Source organism: Lissotriton vulgaris, chromosome 5 (assembly GCF_964263255.1).
Source record: "Lissotriton vulgaris chromosome 5, aLisVul1.2, whole genome shotgun sequence".
NCBI lineage: Eukaryota > Metazoa > Chordata > Amphibia > Caudata > Salamandridae > Lissotriton > Lissotriton vulgaris.
In genome coordinates this window covers 742,662,236-742,680,605 of record NC_141693.1, presented here as the reverse complement: position 1 = coordinate 742,680,605, position 18,370 = coordinate 742,662,236, and the positions used below count along the sequence as shown (strand labels likewise).

General features: G+C 45.8%; 1 protein-coding gene across 1 annotated transcript in view; it reads left to right on the top strand.

Annotated features, from left to right (window-relative positions):
• Window positions 1–1,441, top strand: part of LOC147711484 (trypsin-like) — a 119,225-nt gene extending 117,784 nt beyond the window's left edge. The window contains exons 4-5 of the mRNA XM_086920186.1: window positions 586–840; window positions 924–1,441. Of these exons, the coding sequence (XP_086776312.1) occupies window positions 586–840; window positions 924–1,070 (402 nt within the window). The 3' untranslated portion in view covers window positions 1,071–1,441. The remainder of the gene's footprint in view (window positions 1–585; window positions 841–923) is intronic.
• The last annotated feature ends 16,929 nt before the right edge of the window (window positions 1,442–18,370 follow it).

Here is an 18,370-nt window from a genome sequence, read left to right as displayed (position 1 = left end):
ATGTAGGTCTGAAAGCCTCCGACCAACATCAAAATGAGGCCCAAAATACTTAGTGCACATTATTTCTGTCAGATGGTGTTTTTGCTAACAGTATTTTGATGTGCAACCCAACAATTGCCAAATGCATAGTAAGGTTTGTAAAGTGCTGTAAACTGGGTATCGTCCAATACCCTATGCTAATTTTTAACCAGTGCTGTATTTTCAGGATCATCTTGTGCCAAATGCTTCTGCTTTTATAATGCCATCAATTGGTAATTGTCTACTGCTACAGTGGTTTCTGCCTTGTGCCACATAAATAAATGTTTGTCTAGTGTTGTATTCTGGTATTAGTGTATAATGTGCATCTGACAGCTTTGAATCATGCCAAGGGTTACCACAATCTTTCATGTGTCTAACATCCATAAAATTAGTACCAATAAGTTTGGTAACTATTCCAACAATGTGGAATGCTTAAATTGCAGGAAGACATTTCCAATCACTATTGTGTTTCTCATGCTATAAACAACTTTTGCTTCATGGTATAACAGGTGTCTTTCGCTCCCTCTTCCTGTTGTAATCCCTGTATTCTGGTTCTTGTCCCCACAGCTTCATGTTAAAGTGGTTCTAACGACAGCAGTGAAGCCAGCTACACTCCCCAGCCAGGGAAGCACCGTCAGTGTCGCACTATGCTGGATTTATGGTTGGGGCATCACAAACGTCTTCAGCTACACTCTTTCTGATGTACTTCAAGGCGCAAATGTTCCTTTCGTGAATCAATCCAATTGCAAAAGGAGCTACGGAGATGATACAATAACTGTTAACATGATCTGCGCTGGTCAATACGGCAAAGACTCTTGCAAGGTAGGACACCCCCAATAAACACTGCAGTCTGAGTTCCTATCACAGGTCACACTCTTTCTCACCGTATTTCTTCTTCTGTACAGGGAGATTCTGGTGGACCTTTGACATGCAACGGGAAATTGGAAGGAATTACGTCCTGGGGATACAGTTGTGCGACAAACTTCCCTGGGGTCTATACTAGGGTGGCCAGTATCCGTGCCTGGATAGATTTAATTCTGGCCTACAACTGACACCTCATCACAGTTGAACTTCTGGATTCCAGGACAAAGACTGAGACAAGTTCAACCCAGGCAGGATTTTGCCCAGCTCCACAGCCAGGCATGCACACAATGTGTGTCCCAAAGGAAATGTATATTTATTTCAAGCATTTGTTAGGTAACTGTTGTTTATCTATGATATAAACACATGGGAAGCGGTCCAGTGCCTAGAGGAGTTCCACATATAGCAGTGCTATCAATGTGTTCATCCTTTCATTCTAATTGGTGTCTCATATGTAAGAATACTTTGCTCTCTCTTCTGCTTCATCTTTGTTTAAGAACTTTCTCACCTAGAGCCTTTACTTCCCCCTCTTACCTGCATTGTAGACACAAATTTCCAATTGGGAAAGCCTAAAATTAATAAACACAGAGGCAGTAAGATTCAAAGTGTAACTTTTTAATCATCACAGCTGCAAGGCACCAGGTGCCATTCCTGACTTGTTCGAAATACAAACATTTACATGAGGTTTTATAAGTTGCAATACATGTTTCACTCATAATTCCATCCATTAAGGGCCAGTTGCCCAGTGAAAGGATGAGGGTTTCCAAACATTTATCCAATCATTAATCAGGGTGAAACATTTGGCTATATATGGGTTTTGACTTATGAAATGAGCATATGAAGCAAAGCAAAAGTTTGTCACGTACACTTGTAACTTTATCATTTCTCAAGGATTTGTGCTTACAGTAAGGGTACAGCTACAGGCCAGCATGCCTTTGTACATTCTGAAGGGTTCCTATTAACTTTCACTTAATGGAACCTGAAGCAAGATGAATTCCACGTCCTCACCTCTGATGCTCGGTAGTTTCATTTAATCAGACTTAATGGCCATCCTTTCATCTGCTTGCTCCAGGCCTCACTTTAGCCTGCTCGCTGATCCCATCCTTTTATTTGGCTCAGTAGTCAACACTGGGCCAATAAAAAGAATTTTGCAGGCACTTTTGTAAAAAGTGCAGCCATTTTACAAAAGTGCAGATTTCACAATTTGCTTTGCAAATCGTGACATCCTGAAGGGTCTGATTGTGGCCAAGGCATGCAGATCTTCTACCTAAAGGCTCCTTAAACTGGGGGTGAATGTTTGATAGGGTCAGCATTCCGTCCATCATTTGTTACTTTTGCTTTCATCGGCCTAAGTGAGAAGGGTATGCCTAGACGGGGGTAGAACAGCAATGCCCTCGCACATAACAATCGCGGTATTTCAACAGTGGTTAAGAAGTTTAAAACATTCTATGCATAGAACCAAAAATTAAGACAATTGCAATCCTGATCGGTTTCTTAGGTAATAGATGTAGGTTTATTGGTTCCACAACCAGCCGACACGTGTTTCGTCGCGTGGGAACAAAATCACTGCGACTCCTCAGGGCTGGGAAAGAAGCAAAAAGTACAGATATGGAACACTTGGTCATATTCAGTGCATGTACATACGATTTTACATTTACATGCACTAGCTACAGTAATGGTTATGTCCAGTGATCAAGGTGCCAAAACAGAAAGATCCCACAAACCGTGGTTGGAAGGTTCCATCAACCGTGAAGATAGTAGCAGTATGGAGAACATATAATTTTAGTGGTGAACATAAGCTTATATCAAAAGATCATATTCTCCATATAAAACACATTGGTCAGGAATAAAACTGTGGGATGTTGGAGAGTTTTTATATTCTGAAAGATAAAAAGCTGCACTATAAAATAGAAAAAGGGAACACCACAAAAAGGCCTAGCACGGCGGCGTGACATGCACCATTCAAAGTCACTCTCATGTCTGTTGTGTGAAGTGAACGCATGCATGCCCAATCTCAGCCATCACTGTGAAAGAAATTATTTGCATGCTAAGAAACTCTCATACCTTATGACACGACCTAAAATCCTATAGGTTTGAAGTGATGTGTCTACACAGTCTGTTAGCTGCATTGGGGAAGATAAATTAAGGGGGCGGGGGTTATTTAGGAGGGAAGGAAAGAAGGGAGAAGATGAACCAGGGAAAACATTTGTTGGGTTTTACCCCTAGTCACCGTGTATCTGTAGATCCACAGATATCATTAGACTACTGACTTGATGTCTAGCATACTGTATGCAGACATACACAAGAAAAGTAACCTCTCACCGTATGAACTTGGCATTCCTACACATCCCAGCCGGGTACGTGTACCATAGGGAAGGAGAAAAAAAATGCTTTTAGCGTCTAGGGAGGTTCCAGGTGTGGTGGTACCTTCCTGTACAGAATATAAACAAGCATTTACAATGCAATGGTCTCAGCATTATTAAAGGTAGAGCTATTGGCATTGCTCATGACTTTTTTTATCTTAAATAAATGGCATTGTCATTTACATTGCCAATAGCTTAATCGTTAAATAAATGGCATTGTCATTTACAATGCCAATAGATTAATCGCTCGCAAATGCATGACCTATTGCATTTACACCCACACAGAGCCACCCACACAGTCATTTACATAGAGCCCGCTACACAGAGCCACCCTCACACAGACAGAGCCACCCACACATAGAGCCACCTACAAAAAAAGCTATCCACAGAGCCACACACACACACACACACACACAGAGCCACAGGGAAACACACACACAGCCACACACACAGAGCCCCCCGCACACAGAACCCCCCCCCCCACACACACAGAGCCCCCGCACACACAGAGCCCCCCACACACACACACAGAGCCCCCACACACACACAGAGCCCCCCCCCACACACACACAGAGCCCACACACACAGAGCCCCCCCACACACACAGAGCCCCCCCACACACACACCCAGAGCCACACACACACACACACAGAGCCACACACACACCCAGAGCCACACACGCACACACCCAGAGTCACACACACCCAGAGCCACACACACACACACACCCAGAGCCACACAAACACCCCTAGCCACACACACACACAAAGGTTCTCAGTCACGTACCTAGAGAGGTGCAACTTAAGTCGACAAAGGACTACAGGGTTTTATAGGAAATTTCAGAATGCAACCCACCAGTGATTCAGACATTCTAGAAATAACATTCTAAATGAGTCAAACCAGGAGCAACAGCTACACACACTCGTACATCGGTCTCAAATATGCTTCCCCTGTAGAACTTAAATTGCACCTCACTAATAATAGAAACTTGGTATTATATGAAGCTTTTCAGCACACTCAAGCAGTTTCTAAATGCTGGATATAACATTTTATTATTACGCAATTTAGTAAGGGAATCATTGAAGGGCCCCAACAAAGATTGTTATATCCTGGTGCACTACTACGGTCATCATTTACTGCTTTAAAAGCTATTACAGCTGAATATATAATGAAAAATGTGTTTTAAAATGTGCTTTTTTTGCCCACATTTTCGTGGGGGGGAGGACGCCCCCCCCAACCCTTCCTTGTAGTGGTCGGACTTACATGATGCACTCACTATGCACCGAACAGGGACTGCCTGACAAAATTTACCAGAGCTGCTTTAGGGCCTCCCGCCTGACCCTTCTAACCCCGTGTTCAGGACTCAACAGGAGCGAAGATCTTTTGCGTCTCTCGTCATCCCCACACTTTGACCACATATACAGGAATATGAAGGCCAGTTGCCGAGGTAGGAAAAGGGAATATGATATTGGAGAAAACGGACACAGGACTCCGCCACTTCTGCCTCATTACTTTGGCTGTGAATGAGGCCTATGAAATGTAATGAATCCCATTAGATCTATGGAATGTGAATGAGATCTATGGAATGCCTCATTTTTTAGAAAACTAAGGGGAACTGCAATTGTGAACGGATATAACTGAGCATTACATAAAGTGTGTGAAGCCTCTCAGAGAAGGAACAAGCCTGTGACAAACTGCAGCTGCCGGGCCCTCCAAAAAATAAAATTAATAAAAATAAAAATAGAAGAGCGGATTTAGATCAACTCAATGCCAGTGAGCAGGGTGTGTATTCTGAAAGGGGCAAGTCGGTACCAAGAAAGTAAGGGGTTGTTGGAGCAACACAGAGGGCTTGAGGGGGTGTCCATGTGAATGGAAAGCAGCACACAGGGGGCAGATCAAGAAAACATATGTACTCTCATGAAATGCTGGAAGAAAAAGTAAATGGTTCCCTGCAGTCAGCCACAGAAAGCTACAAGTCATTCAATTAAAATGACGACAATTAAGCCATGATCCAGAAGTGGGACAAAAACAAGAAGAGGAAGGAACTGCGTTAACTAAGAAGCAAGCAAATGAGATTGACAAGAAAGCCAACAAATCATAACCAATGGGTTGATCCGAAGACCATTCCAAGTATTGATATTGTACACAATAGGACACTGGACAAAACTGCCTATATGCCAGACCTAAAAACTACCAAACAAAGCCTGAGGGAGGCCACCAGTCTTTGTGTCAATAAGTCCCTTATGCTTCCACTCAATGTCCAGTGCCATTTACGATAACTCTGCTTGGTCCACAGCGTAATGGCATAAGTGTATGTGGCGTAAGATGTGTTTGTGTGCTTGTCCGGGGTGCCATTCCAGTATGCCCACCACCCCTTTTGTAACAACTTGCTTTTTTCAGCCAACTCCAGTTAAAGTGGCAGTAACACCTGTCTGAAAAGATCTCGCCGTTCAAACTGTGCACCGTATTTTGAGCGCTTCAACGACTCTCTAGGGGAAGCAAGCGCTATATAAATACAATTACAATGTATATTTGTGCATGCAGGATCGAGATGCTTTTCAACAAAGTCTTGCCATGTGAGGCAGAACGTTTGAAACAATTCCAGTTAAAGTATTTATTGATATGAAAGTAAAATGTGTAATATTCACACGGATGCCTTCCATAAACTATAGATTGTGCAGCCAGCAGCAGGAGGCAAGCCATTACCGCACAGCGAGACTTGTGCGCTCCGTGCACCTCGGGTTGCACTTGTCACTGATCGCCACATTACATCTCTCCCCGGGCTCGCGGCATCGATCTGTCACTGGGATTAGGGAGCGCGAGTGCGCCGAGTTCAGAGACTGCCTGGGACTTGAATGTGTCACGGGAGTAGAGGTGGCTGCAGGGGGGTGCTGTACAAGTGTATTGGGCTGCCGTTTTGCCCCAGGAGCTGTGTGTGTCTGTTTGTGGGGCTAGCACCGGCCGCTCCACCGAGGGACACTTACCTGCCCTGAAGCGCTTCATTGGGGTAATAACCCATTCATTCGTGCGTTACTGGTGCTGGTGGAGACCGCTCTGGTACATTTGAAGGCTGCGGATACCAGTTATGTAGAAAAGGTCGAAGAATGAAAAGTCTTGTTAAACCAACAGGAAGGGGGTTTCAAAACAAATACATGGACTTGATTTTATGTGGTATTACCGCAAAATAATACACCAAAGCGAGAGAAAAACTACAGTTTGTGCGGGTGATGAAAAGCTAGCCTCTGATACGTAATTTACTCATTACAATAAGAGACAGGGCACGGTTAAAACCCTGCAAATAAACTTTTTCATGAACCAATGTCTCCTTTAATGGTTTAGCAGTCATCCGGAATCCCACGGCCAGAACCTGCAGAAAGGAGCGCTCAATGCCCTGTTTCGAATGTGGAAAACCGCACAAGGTAATCCCAGTTTGACGCTACATGTGTGGGAATAGCACTGTTGTCGGTTTTGTTAATGCAATTACTGAGTCTAATGTTACTGCAACTAATCTGGCCTTTTCTAAGAGAGAATGTAGGCGTTACGATCACCAAACTAACAAGAAAACTTACCTGACTGCCCGTGTCCGCGCCAGAGCAGAGGAAGCGGCTCTAGTTTTCGTCGTCAACCGAGGAAACTGCGGTGGACGGAGATCGTATCTTGGATGGCGTCTGCACGCTGGGAAGCAGCGGAGAGAGCACGGGAGCGGGCACCAGCAAGGGTCCCCAGACTCGCTGCTAGAGATACAGCCTTGGCGATGTGTGGGCGGGGGGAGCGCCGGATCCTCTGCACGTAGTGTGGACCTTGAGGGCCGGCTGTTTTTCGGAGGCTCTACCCCGGCTGGGCTCCACTGCAGTGGGAGAGACATCAGAGGTTTTGCTTTGGAGTCTCGGTGGTTTTCCTGTGCTGGGACCCATCGGCAGTGGTGGGAGCTATGGGCCTTGTGTTCAACACAGCGTGTGTGCAGAAAAGCGCAGGAGCCGTGTGCTTTTCCTTGCACCGCTTGTGGGTGGAAAAGCGGCAGGAGCCGATAGCCTCTGAATCAGCACAGTGTGTGTGCAAGGAAGCGGCAGGAAAAATGTCTCACATCGTAAGTGAACTCACCGTAAACACAGTATCCCTCCTCCTTTTGTTCCCGGTCGCCGTGTTCCAAATACGGAAACGTGACCGAAAGGAGACTGGGATTAAATACCCTTGTTCGCTGAAAGACTAGAACATAAATGGCAATGCCGGAATCGGCCATTAATACATTCTTGCGGCACCTCGTATCGAGTACCGTGGGTGCCAGCAATAGAATTCATGTGCGGAATCAACCCGAAAGAAAACAACCCTGTTCCAAAATGTTTTAGGTGAGAGGTTGTTGAGGAACTAAATCTATCCTCATCTCATGAGACTTGCTGTCATGCGGAAAGTAAATTTAGATCAGCGGGAACAAAACTACTAAGGCTGTGAATCCAACTAGTCAGTGAATCGCGAGCAAGTTAACAGTATTCAGCCGCACCAAATGTGTCATAGAGGAAACGAAGAGCACCCACCATTCCTGTACATTGTTGAACTTCAGGAAGTATATGGCATCACGTGGTGAATTACATCTATTTCTATATACAGAGTAAGATTATGGAAAACAGTCATAAGCAAGATTGTACATAATTATTAAGAACAATGTAATTCGGATATAATATAACAGTTAGTAACTTGGACTTATTTGGAGAAAGATGATTGTGATAAATGGTCACCAATGAAGTCTCAGGTAATACCTATCTTGTATCGAACAACGAACACTTACACGCCCAAGGAAACCCCTGATAACATGTAACTATGTCAATCAGTCTCCTAGGAAGAATTGTAACTCCGGGTCATAATTGAGCCCGTGTTCAATGCAATGTAAACGCATTATCCACATGGCTTCCTTTCGCCTCAGTGTAAGTTCGCGATTTCCACCTCTGATATTTAGTGGAATAACATCAATGCCAAAGAAGCGAACTTTAACATTGTCCTCCATAGGTTGGCATTCTGCAACATGCAGTGCCACTGGATATTTGGGGTCTCTTCTTTGTATAGCCCTCATGTGTTCTGCCATCCTGTCTTTGAGAGCCCTAATGGTGCTACCCACAAAATATTTGCCACATTGGCATTCTATGATGTTGACAACAAATTTGGTCACACAGGTAATGTTCTGCTTGATGTTATAGGTTTCCTTGTCAAATCCTGTAAATGTTTTAGTCCCATGTTTCCCCCACCTGCACATTGAGCAAAAACCGCACCTAAAAAAAAACGGTGCTGTGTCTTGTCATCCAGTTATTGTCAGTGGTGTTGCGGGGGACAGTGGGACTGAGTCTATTTCTCAATGTTTGTCCTTTCCTGTATGTGATTGCTGGCGTGTCTGGAATCCATTCTTTCACTGTGGAGTCTGTTTTTAAAAGATTCCAGTGTTTGTTAAAACTTTTTCTCACAGTGTTATGTAATGCGTTGTAATCTGTTATAAGTCTCACAATGTTTTTAGAGGACTTAGGCTCAGTTCGTTTCTTGAGACTGTCTGGTCTCTTAGTTTTCCTTACTCTCTTTCTTGCTCTATTTATGATTACCTCAGAATACCCTCTTCTTGAGAACCTATCACTCATGTTCAAGATGCAATTGTTAAACTCTGTTTGTTCACTACAATTCCGTCTTGCTCGAAGAAATTCACCATAAGGGATAGAATGTATTTGATGTAGTGGATTTGAACTTGATGCGTGCAAAACAGCATTGCAAGAGGTCGGTTTCCTATAGAGTCTGCTGTGTAGTGCATTGTCTTTGACATAAAATTCTAAAACCAGAAATTCTATGCTACTCTTGCTGTGTTGCATCTTGAACCTAGACAGGTGTCCTGTGCTCATTGCACCACTGGATACAAGCTGATTAGGGGTAATGCCCCGAAACCAGTCCCAGGATGCTGGTTTCCAGTCCAGGGAAGACCTAGCTTGGCAGTTCGGGCTTGACTGCTCTCATGCGGGACAGGGTCAAGACTGACTTGCATATGGTTGGATCCAAACTGGGGTGGTGGGGTGAGCAAAAGAACAATGGATTAAACCCAGAACTTTGTGACTGTGGTGAATGTTTGCAATGTTCAGCATTCTGTCCATCATGTGTTACTTTTTCTCAAACTCGACAGGCAGCAGCCTCTGCAGCTGTAGTTTTAAGATGCATAGATATTCATCTGGGGATTTGACAGAATGTAGCATTTTGCTATATCTGTATGGAGAACTCGTCTGCTGATTCTGCAAAAGAGACCAGAGGCAAAGGCTTGATCCCAGCAGGGCCATAATAGATGAAATATGCACTGGAGCAAGCATTAAAAATGTGCCTCGCTGATTTTGCCTGTTCTCTCCCCCTTCTGGTCTATCCTCTCTCATCTCGTCTTTTCACTTCAGCCTGTCGCTTTCTCGCTCCTCCTCACCTTCTGAAAACCATGAGTTCAAAAAAACGATGCTTACACTCTTTTTCCTCGCCTTTCCTTAATTCGTTCTCCTGTGAAATGGATCAAAAAAAGACAAAGGAAAACATATTGCTTTAAAATGTCGTATTTTTTGGACATTTTTTCTCTCCTAAGAGCAGCCTCAGTACAGATAAAAAAAAGGCAAGAAAAAAGTGGTGGACATCCATCAAAATAAATAAATAAATAAATAAGACAAAGTGGCTGCAAGGTTGTCAGATTGGTTTCATTCACACCAGAACACATTAGTGCACATTACAGAGTTTCCCAGTGAAGCACTTGGCCTGGTGGGGAGTCTCGGCTCCTAGAAGAGAGAGGGTGGGCGGCCAGGCAATAGAGAGGCATTTAGGTAACTTTTCAATTCTGTATTTACTTTATTGGTGTGCTACTATTTTGTTTAGAAGTCATTATTTTCCTACCCTGTGTGATAGCACACTATGTAATTTTCATCACATTTATTTTTTGTGCACTTTCCGGGAGCTTTTTCTCCGGGTCGAACGAAGCTTTTCAGCTACGCGTGTGTCCCACGCAGCTCACTGAGGGGCATATTACCAACAACTAGCGATAATTATCGCTATGTTGGTTTAGCGGCGATATTTTTATCGCCGAGCTGCGGCAATTTTTATCGGTTAGGAACCTTGCTATCATCAAGGTTTATCTCCTAAGCGATAAAAATCGTCCGAAATGCATGAATATCGCTGAAAAGTCCGCGATATTCATGCATTACCGAGCTAATGCTCTTAGCCATGTTATCCACCTACCATTGGATAACATGGCTAAGAACTGCTCAGGGGCAGGTGTTAGCTTTTTGAGATATTCTCGCTTAGCGCGAATATCTCCAAAAGTTGGTAATAGGAGATAGCGATGTTAGCGACTGTTTCCAGTCACTAACATCTTGGCACGCCCACTTTGCATGTCATTAGTGATAAATATCACTGACATGCAAAGCGGGGCCCAAGATGGTCGCTATCTCCTACTAGCTGTCGCTAACTGGTGTTAGCGACAGCTAGGTAATAGGGAGATAATTTTATCTCCGCTTTCTTGGCTTTTAAAGTCAAAAAAGCAGAGATAAACCCCCTTGATAATATGCCCCGTAGTCCGTGCTGTTCTTCTTCCGATCATAGAGTTTCTCCAGCTGCAGGTGGTGCTTACTTCAATCCTTGCTCTTGATCCCAAGCAGCGATCGAAGAGTATTAAACATATTATGGGGATGTGGTGTGCTCAGATTTTGTATTGCAAATCACAAAATCGTGAAATCCTGGAGGGTTTGTTAGATTGCCCTTGATGTGTGTGAATAATAGTCTTAGCTTCTTCTTTCCCTTGTCCTAAGGACACTTGTGTTGGAAAGTGTTGGCCTGTGTATACTGCTCCTTGAAAAGGTTCCATGGGAATGATATATGGGTTCTTGTTAGACTGATCTTGTATTCATGTCCTAAATGGGAAAGAGCATCTTCCTTGCCAGGTCTGCGCCAGGTTTAAATTTAATTATAAAATCATAATAAAAATAAAATAGAGTCCACCATAATTAGCATGTGGACAATGCTAGAGCAGATTTAGAAATGTGAGGTTTCTGTGATTCATCAGAAGAGTAACAACATGTAGACTTCCTAACAGGTAATGTTACCATTCTCCGAAAGCGTTTTTGATTGTCAACAATTCTCTATCACCTACTGCATAGTTCATTTCTGCGGAATTCAACTTGTGGGGAAAGTAGGCAACTGGATGTAATTCTCCTGTAGCATTGTCTCTTTGTGAAAGCACTTCTCCCACGGCCACTTGTGAAGCATCTGCTTGACAATGTAAGTTTGTGGTGGATCTGGATGTTGCAAGATGTGTGCCTGTACAAAAATTATTTTTAAGTATTGAAAAGTCTTTTCCACCTCTTTGTCCCCTTGACCCCTTGACACCCTTCCTCAGCAATTCAATGAAGAGAGAAACCAATGTGAAAAAGTGATCAATGAACCTCCAATAAAAATTGTCGAAACTCAAAAAACTTTGGAATTCTTTCACACTTTGGGGAGAACTCCACTGTACTATGGCTGTGATCTTTTGGGGGTCTACTTCAATTACTCGTGATAATATCAGATAATATCCAAGACAATTCACTTTTTGCACATAAAAAAGCACATTTCTCCAGGTTAATGTACAAATTGTGCTTGCACAATTTCAGGAGGCGTTTTTTACATGATCAGAATAACATCAATATAAGCCACTGCACACGAATTGCGATTCTCCTAATACCATGACCAGAGAATCTGGATTTCATTAAAGATAAGGAGGCTGACATTATGCATATTTCTTTTAATGCAGTCCAAGCAGCTGCACACATCAGAATATTCCAAGTTTCCAGAACAAATCATTAGAAACACATAAAAGGCATGAGCCATCAACAATCTGCCTCTTTTAAATGTGGAGAAGCGAATAAGTCCATGAATTTTAAAACTTCTAAACTTCTAAGCTTCTAAACGATCCTCAGGTGGTCATCTCGGAGGAGAAAGACAATAGAAGGAGGAACCAGTGGCCAGACGCCTCGCAGTTATGAAGGGTTACCTGAGAAGAGAGAGAAGTAAATACCTTCTGAACTTAACACATAGAATAACACTTAACAAACTAATAAGTGAGATATGAGAAATTACTAGCACTGTTAATTAAATGAACATTTATTCACTGTAAGCCCAGTCATCCAAGGGGTGGGATGGATTGGATAATGTCAGCCTCTGTGTCTTTAATGAAATCCAGATTCTCTAGTCATGGTAATAGGAGAATCGCAATTTCATTACTAGAACGGAGGCTACATTTTATGCATGTTGGTAGCTTTGTAAGTCTACATCAGACATATGTTTGATAGGTTTGTAATAGTATCATGCAATAGTGCCAGCATTCGACCAGTCGGCCTCTTTGAGAATGACATCCAACTTACCTCCAGACCAGAGAGATTTACTGGCCATAGCACCTCTAAGAGAGTGAGCTTGAAATTTCCTTAAGTCAATACCTGCTAAGCTCAATGCGGTTTTGAGCCATCTAGCAATAGAGGTCGAGGATATACCTTTACGGGGTTTAACACAGTATATAAGTAATTGGTTCACACTCTGGGCACAAAGATAAAACATTCTGCGATCATACTCTCTCATACAGTCCACTACACAAAGTTTGGGGCATAAATCAAAACGTGGATAAAAGATTGAATCAGACAGTCTTTGTTCTTTTATAAATCTCGAATTTGACACCGAACATGTTATAGGATCTATTTGAAACCTCCAGGGCTTTAACATCAGAGACCCTTCTGCAGGAAATTAGGCATAGCAGAGTAGCAAGCCTAATTGAAAGATTTTTCCTATTCAGGAGAGAATTATCTGGCCAGTTATTGAAAAGATCTAGAATTAGCTTAACATCCCAGAGACTTTCGTATTTGGGTTTAGGAGGCCTTCTTAAACGAATACTTTTCATCACTCTGCAAATAATGACGTTTTTACCTACCGTTTTACCATTGACCAGGACATGGCCAGCAGAGATAGCCGATCTATAACAATTGATAGATCTAAAGCTGAGACCCCTTTCAAACTGTTAAACAAGGAAGTTTACAATGTCAACAATAGGTGCCTCCAAGGGATCCAAGTACCTTTACATGCACCAACGAACCCAGCTTTTCCAAATGTTGTTATATTTGTAGTGAGTGGTACAAAAGGGAGTGGTGATGGACGGAGCATTTGAATCAATCAAACACTCACACCCAGTCAAACGATCTGGGTTTAATCCATCACCGTTCTTTAGCCCACTCTGCCACCCCAGTTCAGACATGGCTATATGCAAATCAGTCTGACCCTGTGCCTCATGGGAACAGTCCAGCTCGAACTGCCAAGCCAAGTCTTCCCTGGACCGGAAACAAGCTTCCGAGGACCGGTTTCTGGCATTCCAGCCGTCTTCAGCCCAGCTTGCTTGAATCCAGTGGCAAAGTGAGCAAGGGACTCACGTCTGAGCATACCCTGCCACACTTATGGCATCCAAAAGCGGTACAAAAGGGAGTGGTGATTGACGGAGCATCTGAATCCATCAAACACTCACACCCAGTCAAAAGATCTGGGTTTAATCCATCACCGTTCTTTAGCCCACTCTGCCACCCCAGTTCAGACATGGCTATATGCAAATCAGTCTGACCCTGTGCCTCATGGGAACAGACCAGCCCGAACTGCCAAGCCATGTCTTCCCTGGACCGGAAACAAGCTTCCGAGGATCGGTTTCTGGCATTCCAGCCGTCTTCAGCCCAGCTTGCTGGAATCCAGTGGCAAAGTGAGCAAGGGACTCACGTCTGAGAATACCCTGCCACACTTATGGCGGCCAAAAGCGGTACAAAAGGGAGTGGTGATGAACGGAGCATCTGAATCAATCAAACACTCACACCCAGTCGAAAGATCTGGGTTTAATCCATCACCGTTCTTTAGCCCACTCTGCCACCCCAGTTCAGACATGGCTATTTGCAAATCAGTCTGACCCTGTGCCTCATGGGAACAATCCAGCCCGAACTGCCAAGCCATGTCTTCCCTGGACCGGAAACAAGCTTCAGAGGACCGGTTTCTGGCATTTCAGCCGTCTCCAGCCCAGCTTGCTTGAATCCAGTGGCAAAGTGAGCAAGGGACTCACGTCTGAGCATACCCTGCCACACTTATGGCGGCCAAAAGCATTACAAAAGGGAGTGGTGATGGACAGAGCATCTGAATCAATCAAACACTCACACCCAGTCAAAAGATCTGGGTTTAATCCAACACCGTTCTTTAGCCCACTCTGCCACCCCAGTTCAGACATGGCTATATGCAAATCAGTCTGACCCTGTGCCTCATGGGAACAGTCCAGCCCGAACTGCCAAGCCATGTCTTCCCTGGACCGGAAACAAGCTTCTGAGGACCGGTTTCTAGCATTCCAGCAGTGTGATTGTTAGAAATGGGATCCCTGGCTGGCCAGGGCTTGTGCCAAAGTCAGTCAGAGACCACCACTCCTAAGTAAGGGCAAGGGAGTTACACGCCAAGATAACCCCTGCTCACCCTCTAGGTAACGTGGCGCGAGCAGCAAGCCTAAACTTGGAGGCGATGTGAGTTAAGTATTTGCGCACGCACCCCAGCAACAACACCCAAGGCCCACCACAAAGGAAACTCCACACAAGGTTACATATAAAAATAGCCTTTGTATTATACCAAAACACATTAGATAAGACACACACTTTACAATGTGCACAGGCAGAATTTACAAGGGATATGTACAAGACAGGGCCACATGGACCACTGTCAGGAATCAGCAGTTTTAGAACGTAGAATACAATACTTGTAGGCCTAGAACTTAGAACATAGAGCCTATCGGACAGTACCTCCTGTCCTGGTTGCGCGGGATAATGCGAGTGATCTCCTTAGTAAACTTGAGTGGGCGGCCGGCTAGCTACAAGCGTTTGTCTGGGGCGACCAATGTGTGCGGCTCAGAGGAGGAGGGGGAGGCAGGATGCGGACGACCCAGCGAAGCGGCGTGGCTCAGGGGAGAGCGGCGCAGCTCGAGGCTTGGATGGGCTGCGGGCACGAGCTGCCGAGGGGAGTGAGCAAGGCACACTTCAGTGAGGCCCCAGGGGCCCAAGGAAGATCAGACAAGTCCCAGCAATTTGTCTGGGAAGGCACAATAGAGTCCACTGGTCCTGGGACTCTGGTCAAGGGGCGAGCTCAGTATCAAGCCCTTGGAGATAGTTAAACACCAAATAATCATGTAGCACAAAATAGAACATGAAGCACACAACCAGAAACCACTGGTACCAGGTAAGCACCACCTATGCAACCCTAACCACCTTAGGAGAATATTACACAGGGAACCTGGGCTTTGCTAGCAACACCTGTACTAGCAAGAAAACAACCACCTAAGTATCACAATACATTTAGGGGTATAGGCATGTCACACATGATGTATCACAACACATTCAGAGGTGTAGGGAACAAGGCACATGATGCATCTACAACACATTCAGAGGTGCAGGACACAGGGTGCGCAAAACATACAACACGCAATACATTTCCTCTCACAAATAAAAGCAATAGGACATAGATCATAACAGCATCTAAACCACAGTTAGCGCAGGAATCATAATAGCACATGATTTACATCAAAGTCCAGGGTCCAGGTTGAGCCACTGCTCCAAGACCTAAACGTGGCAGCTGCCCACAAAGTGCTGGGCAGCTGTAGATGATGGGGCCAACGTGGGAGCCTCTCAGGCTCTGATGAACAAACGCAAAATGGGGGAGCCTCTCTGGCTCGAGCACAAAGATACTCGGGCTGAGCCTCGCAGGCTCGGGAGAAGAAAAGGGGCGCCGTGAGCCTCTCTGGGCTCAAAGAGCAACTGTGGCGCCTGGAGCCTCTCGGGGCTAATCAACAACAGGGGGGGCCAACGTGGGAGCCTCGCAGGCTCAAGAAATGAGTGGGCCCTCTGGAGCCTCGCTGGGCTCTAGAACTCAGAACTGCCTCTGAGCCTCTCGTGGTCTCGAATTGACAATGCCCGCTGGAGCGGCCCGCTGCCTCTTGGGGCCGCTCTGTCCTCACCGGAATGCCGCCTGAGCCTCTCGAGGCTCTTCACTAATTCGGGCCTGGTCGGGGGAGTCCCTCTCGGGGGACTCGGCATCAGGTAAGGCCCCACGGGCCTTTTTGCACAAAAAGGCTCGCTCTGGAGGGGAGGGGCGCCGGTCTCTGCTTCGCCGCCGGCCTCCTCTCGCTCTCCGGGGCTCTCCCTCACTCTAGGGAGCGCTGGGGGGGAACTGGCGTCTTCATTTGGGGCAATGCAGGAGCACGGAGTAGGCTCCCGACGCTTCCTGCTTCGTCTCGCTCCCCGGTGGGGCGGGACTTGGGAATCTCCTCGGGCCGGTAGCCAATCCCAGCGCGGCCCGGGGAAGACGTCACGAGGGGTTCCGGGCCAGCGGCGGTGAGCTCGGGGATACAACGAGGGGTAGGCTCCCTCGGGGAAGCAATTAAATATGAAATAAAGCGAGGTAGGCACTCGCTGGGGGTCCAGGAACCTCCGTGTGACAGGGCAAAAAGCCGGGTGGGCACTGGCTGGGATAAACAGCGCTCCCAAGCGCTAATGGGGAATGAAGCGCTTCGAAGCGCTAGAAGGGCAATGAATCAGCGCTCCCAAGCGCGAATGGCAGGACACAGCGCTCCACAGCGCTAGAGCAAAGAACAAGCGCTCCCAGGCGCTTTAGGGAAGTCCACAGTCCAGCAAAGTCCTTCAGGAGTCCAGGGGCTGGGCAGGGCCCAGGGGAGGCAAGCCTTCCCCGGGGCCCAAGCAGCAGCATGCCCCTGGAAGGATTCAAGTTGGCAAACAAGAACATTTTCATGGGGTCACAGCCCCTCTTTTATACACCTTTTCCCTTTGTCTTCAGGTGCAGGGTGGGGGGAGAACCAGTCGCAGCTGGTTTTGGAGCACCCTTGAAGGCTCAACCACCCCTTTCATTCACTAGGCAGGCTAGGGTCATCAGTCGCACCACAGGGGGCGGAGCCAGCATTGTGTGGGAAAAGCCCAGCCCTATTCAGGACACAGGTGCAGCCCCTCCCTAATATCAGCATGATAATCTCACACTCACCACCGGGGCAGATCCACACAGACTTCCTGGAGCCAGGCTTTTCAGCCAGCTCCAGCCAATCACACTCCAGCACCCTCACAGCACACGTACAGCCATGTCTAAAAGTGGCACTTCCACACTAGACACATACATGCCACATACATCATTGCGAAGCATTCAATCACACGAGTTCGCACATACCAAATTCGAGCATGCACACCTCACGCATCAGGAACTACCAGGGACACAGACATTCCCCATGCATTCCTATAGGAGGGCAGGCCAATCTCACACACGCACTCAGGGAGCACACGCACTTTACACTGCGCCACAGTGTCAAAGTGCGCAAAGACCGGAAATCACTATAATTATTTATTAACACCAGGCAAAAAGTTCAGGGGTGAACCTGCCAGAAGGGCCAAGTCCACCAGTGATTATAAGTCTTAACGCTTCTAAGGGGACCTCTATTATCGCTCCTTTCTGAAGCATGGAGGAGATCTCCTCCTCTACTATTTTTTGTTGATCTAGAGAGAGAGGCATGTCTCTCGGGAAAGAGGTTTGCGTAGGTCTTTGTGTAAAATCTATCATAAATTCGCTGACAGTGTTTAGAACCCAAGGGTCTTGAGTGATCAGTCTCCAATTCTGATAAAAGTATTTGAGTCGTTCTCCCACCTTTTGGGGGAAAAAAGGGGGAGGGGAGGAATACTCACTTGGTGGGTTGCTGCTGTTGGATGGTCCGTGAGATCTAAATCCTCTGTTACGGGGTCCTCTCCCTCTCTGGGGAAAAAATTGAGGGACCTTGTACCGCCGGTAACCCCTGCCGTAGCCACGGGATCTTGCATATGGCCTTTGATTGAAGCGGCCGGAAGAGAGGCCCCTTCTTCCGGCCCGGCCAAAAAGGTTGAGGTTAAAAACTTTTCACATATTTTGCTGGGCCTTGTCCAAGGCCGGAAATGTCAATACATATTTTCCCAATGATTGAAGAAGATCCTCCCCGAAATGAAACCCTTTGGGATTTTGTGAAGGCTCTCTGGCTGCCATATCACTGAAGTTACTGACTCTTCGTCTCTCGGCATTGA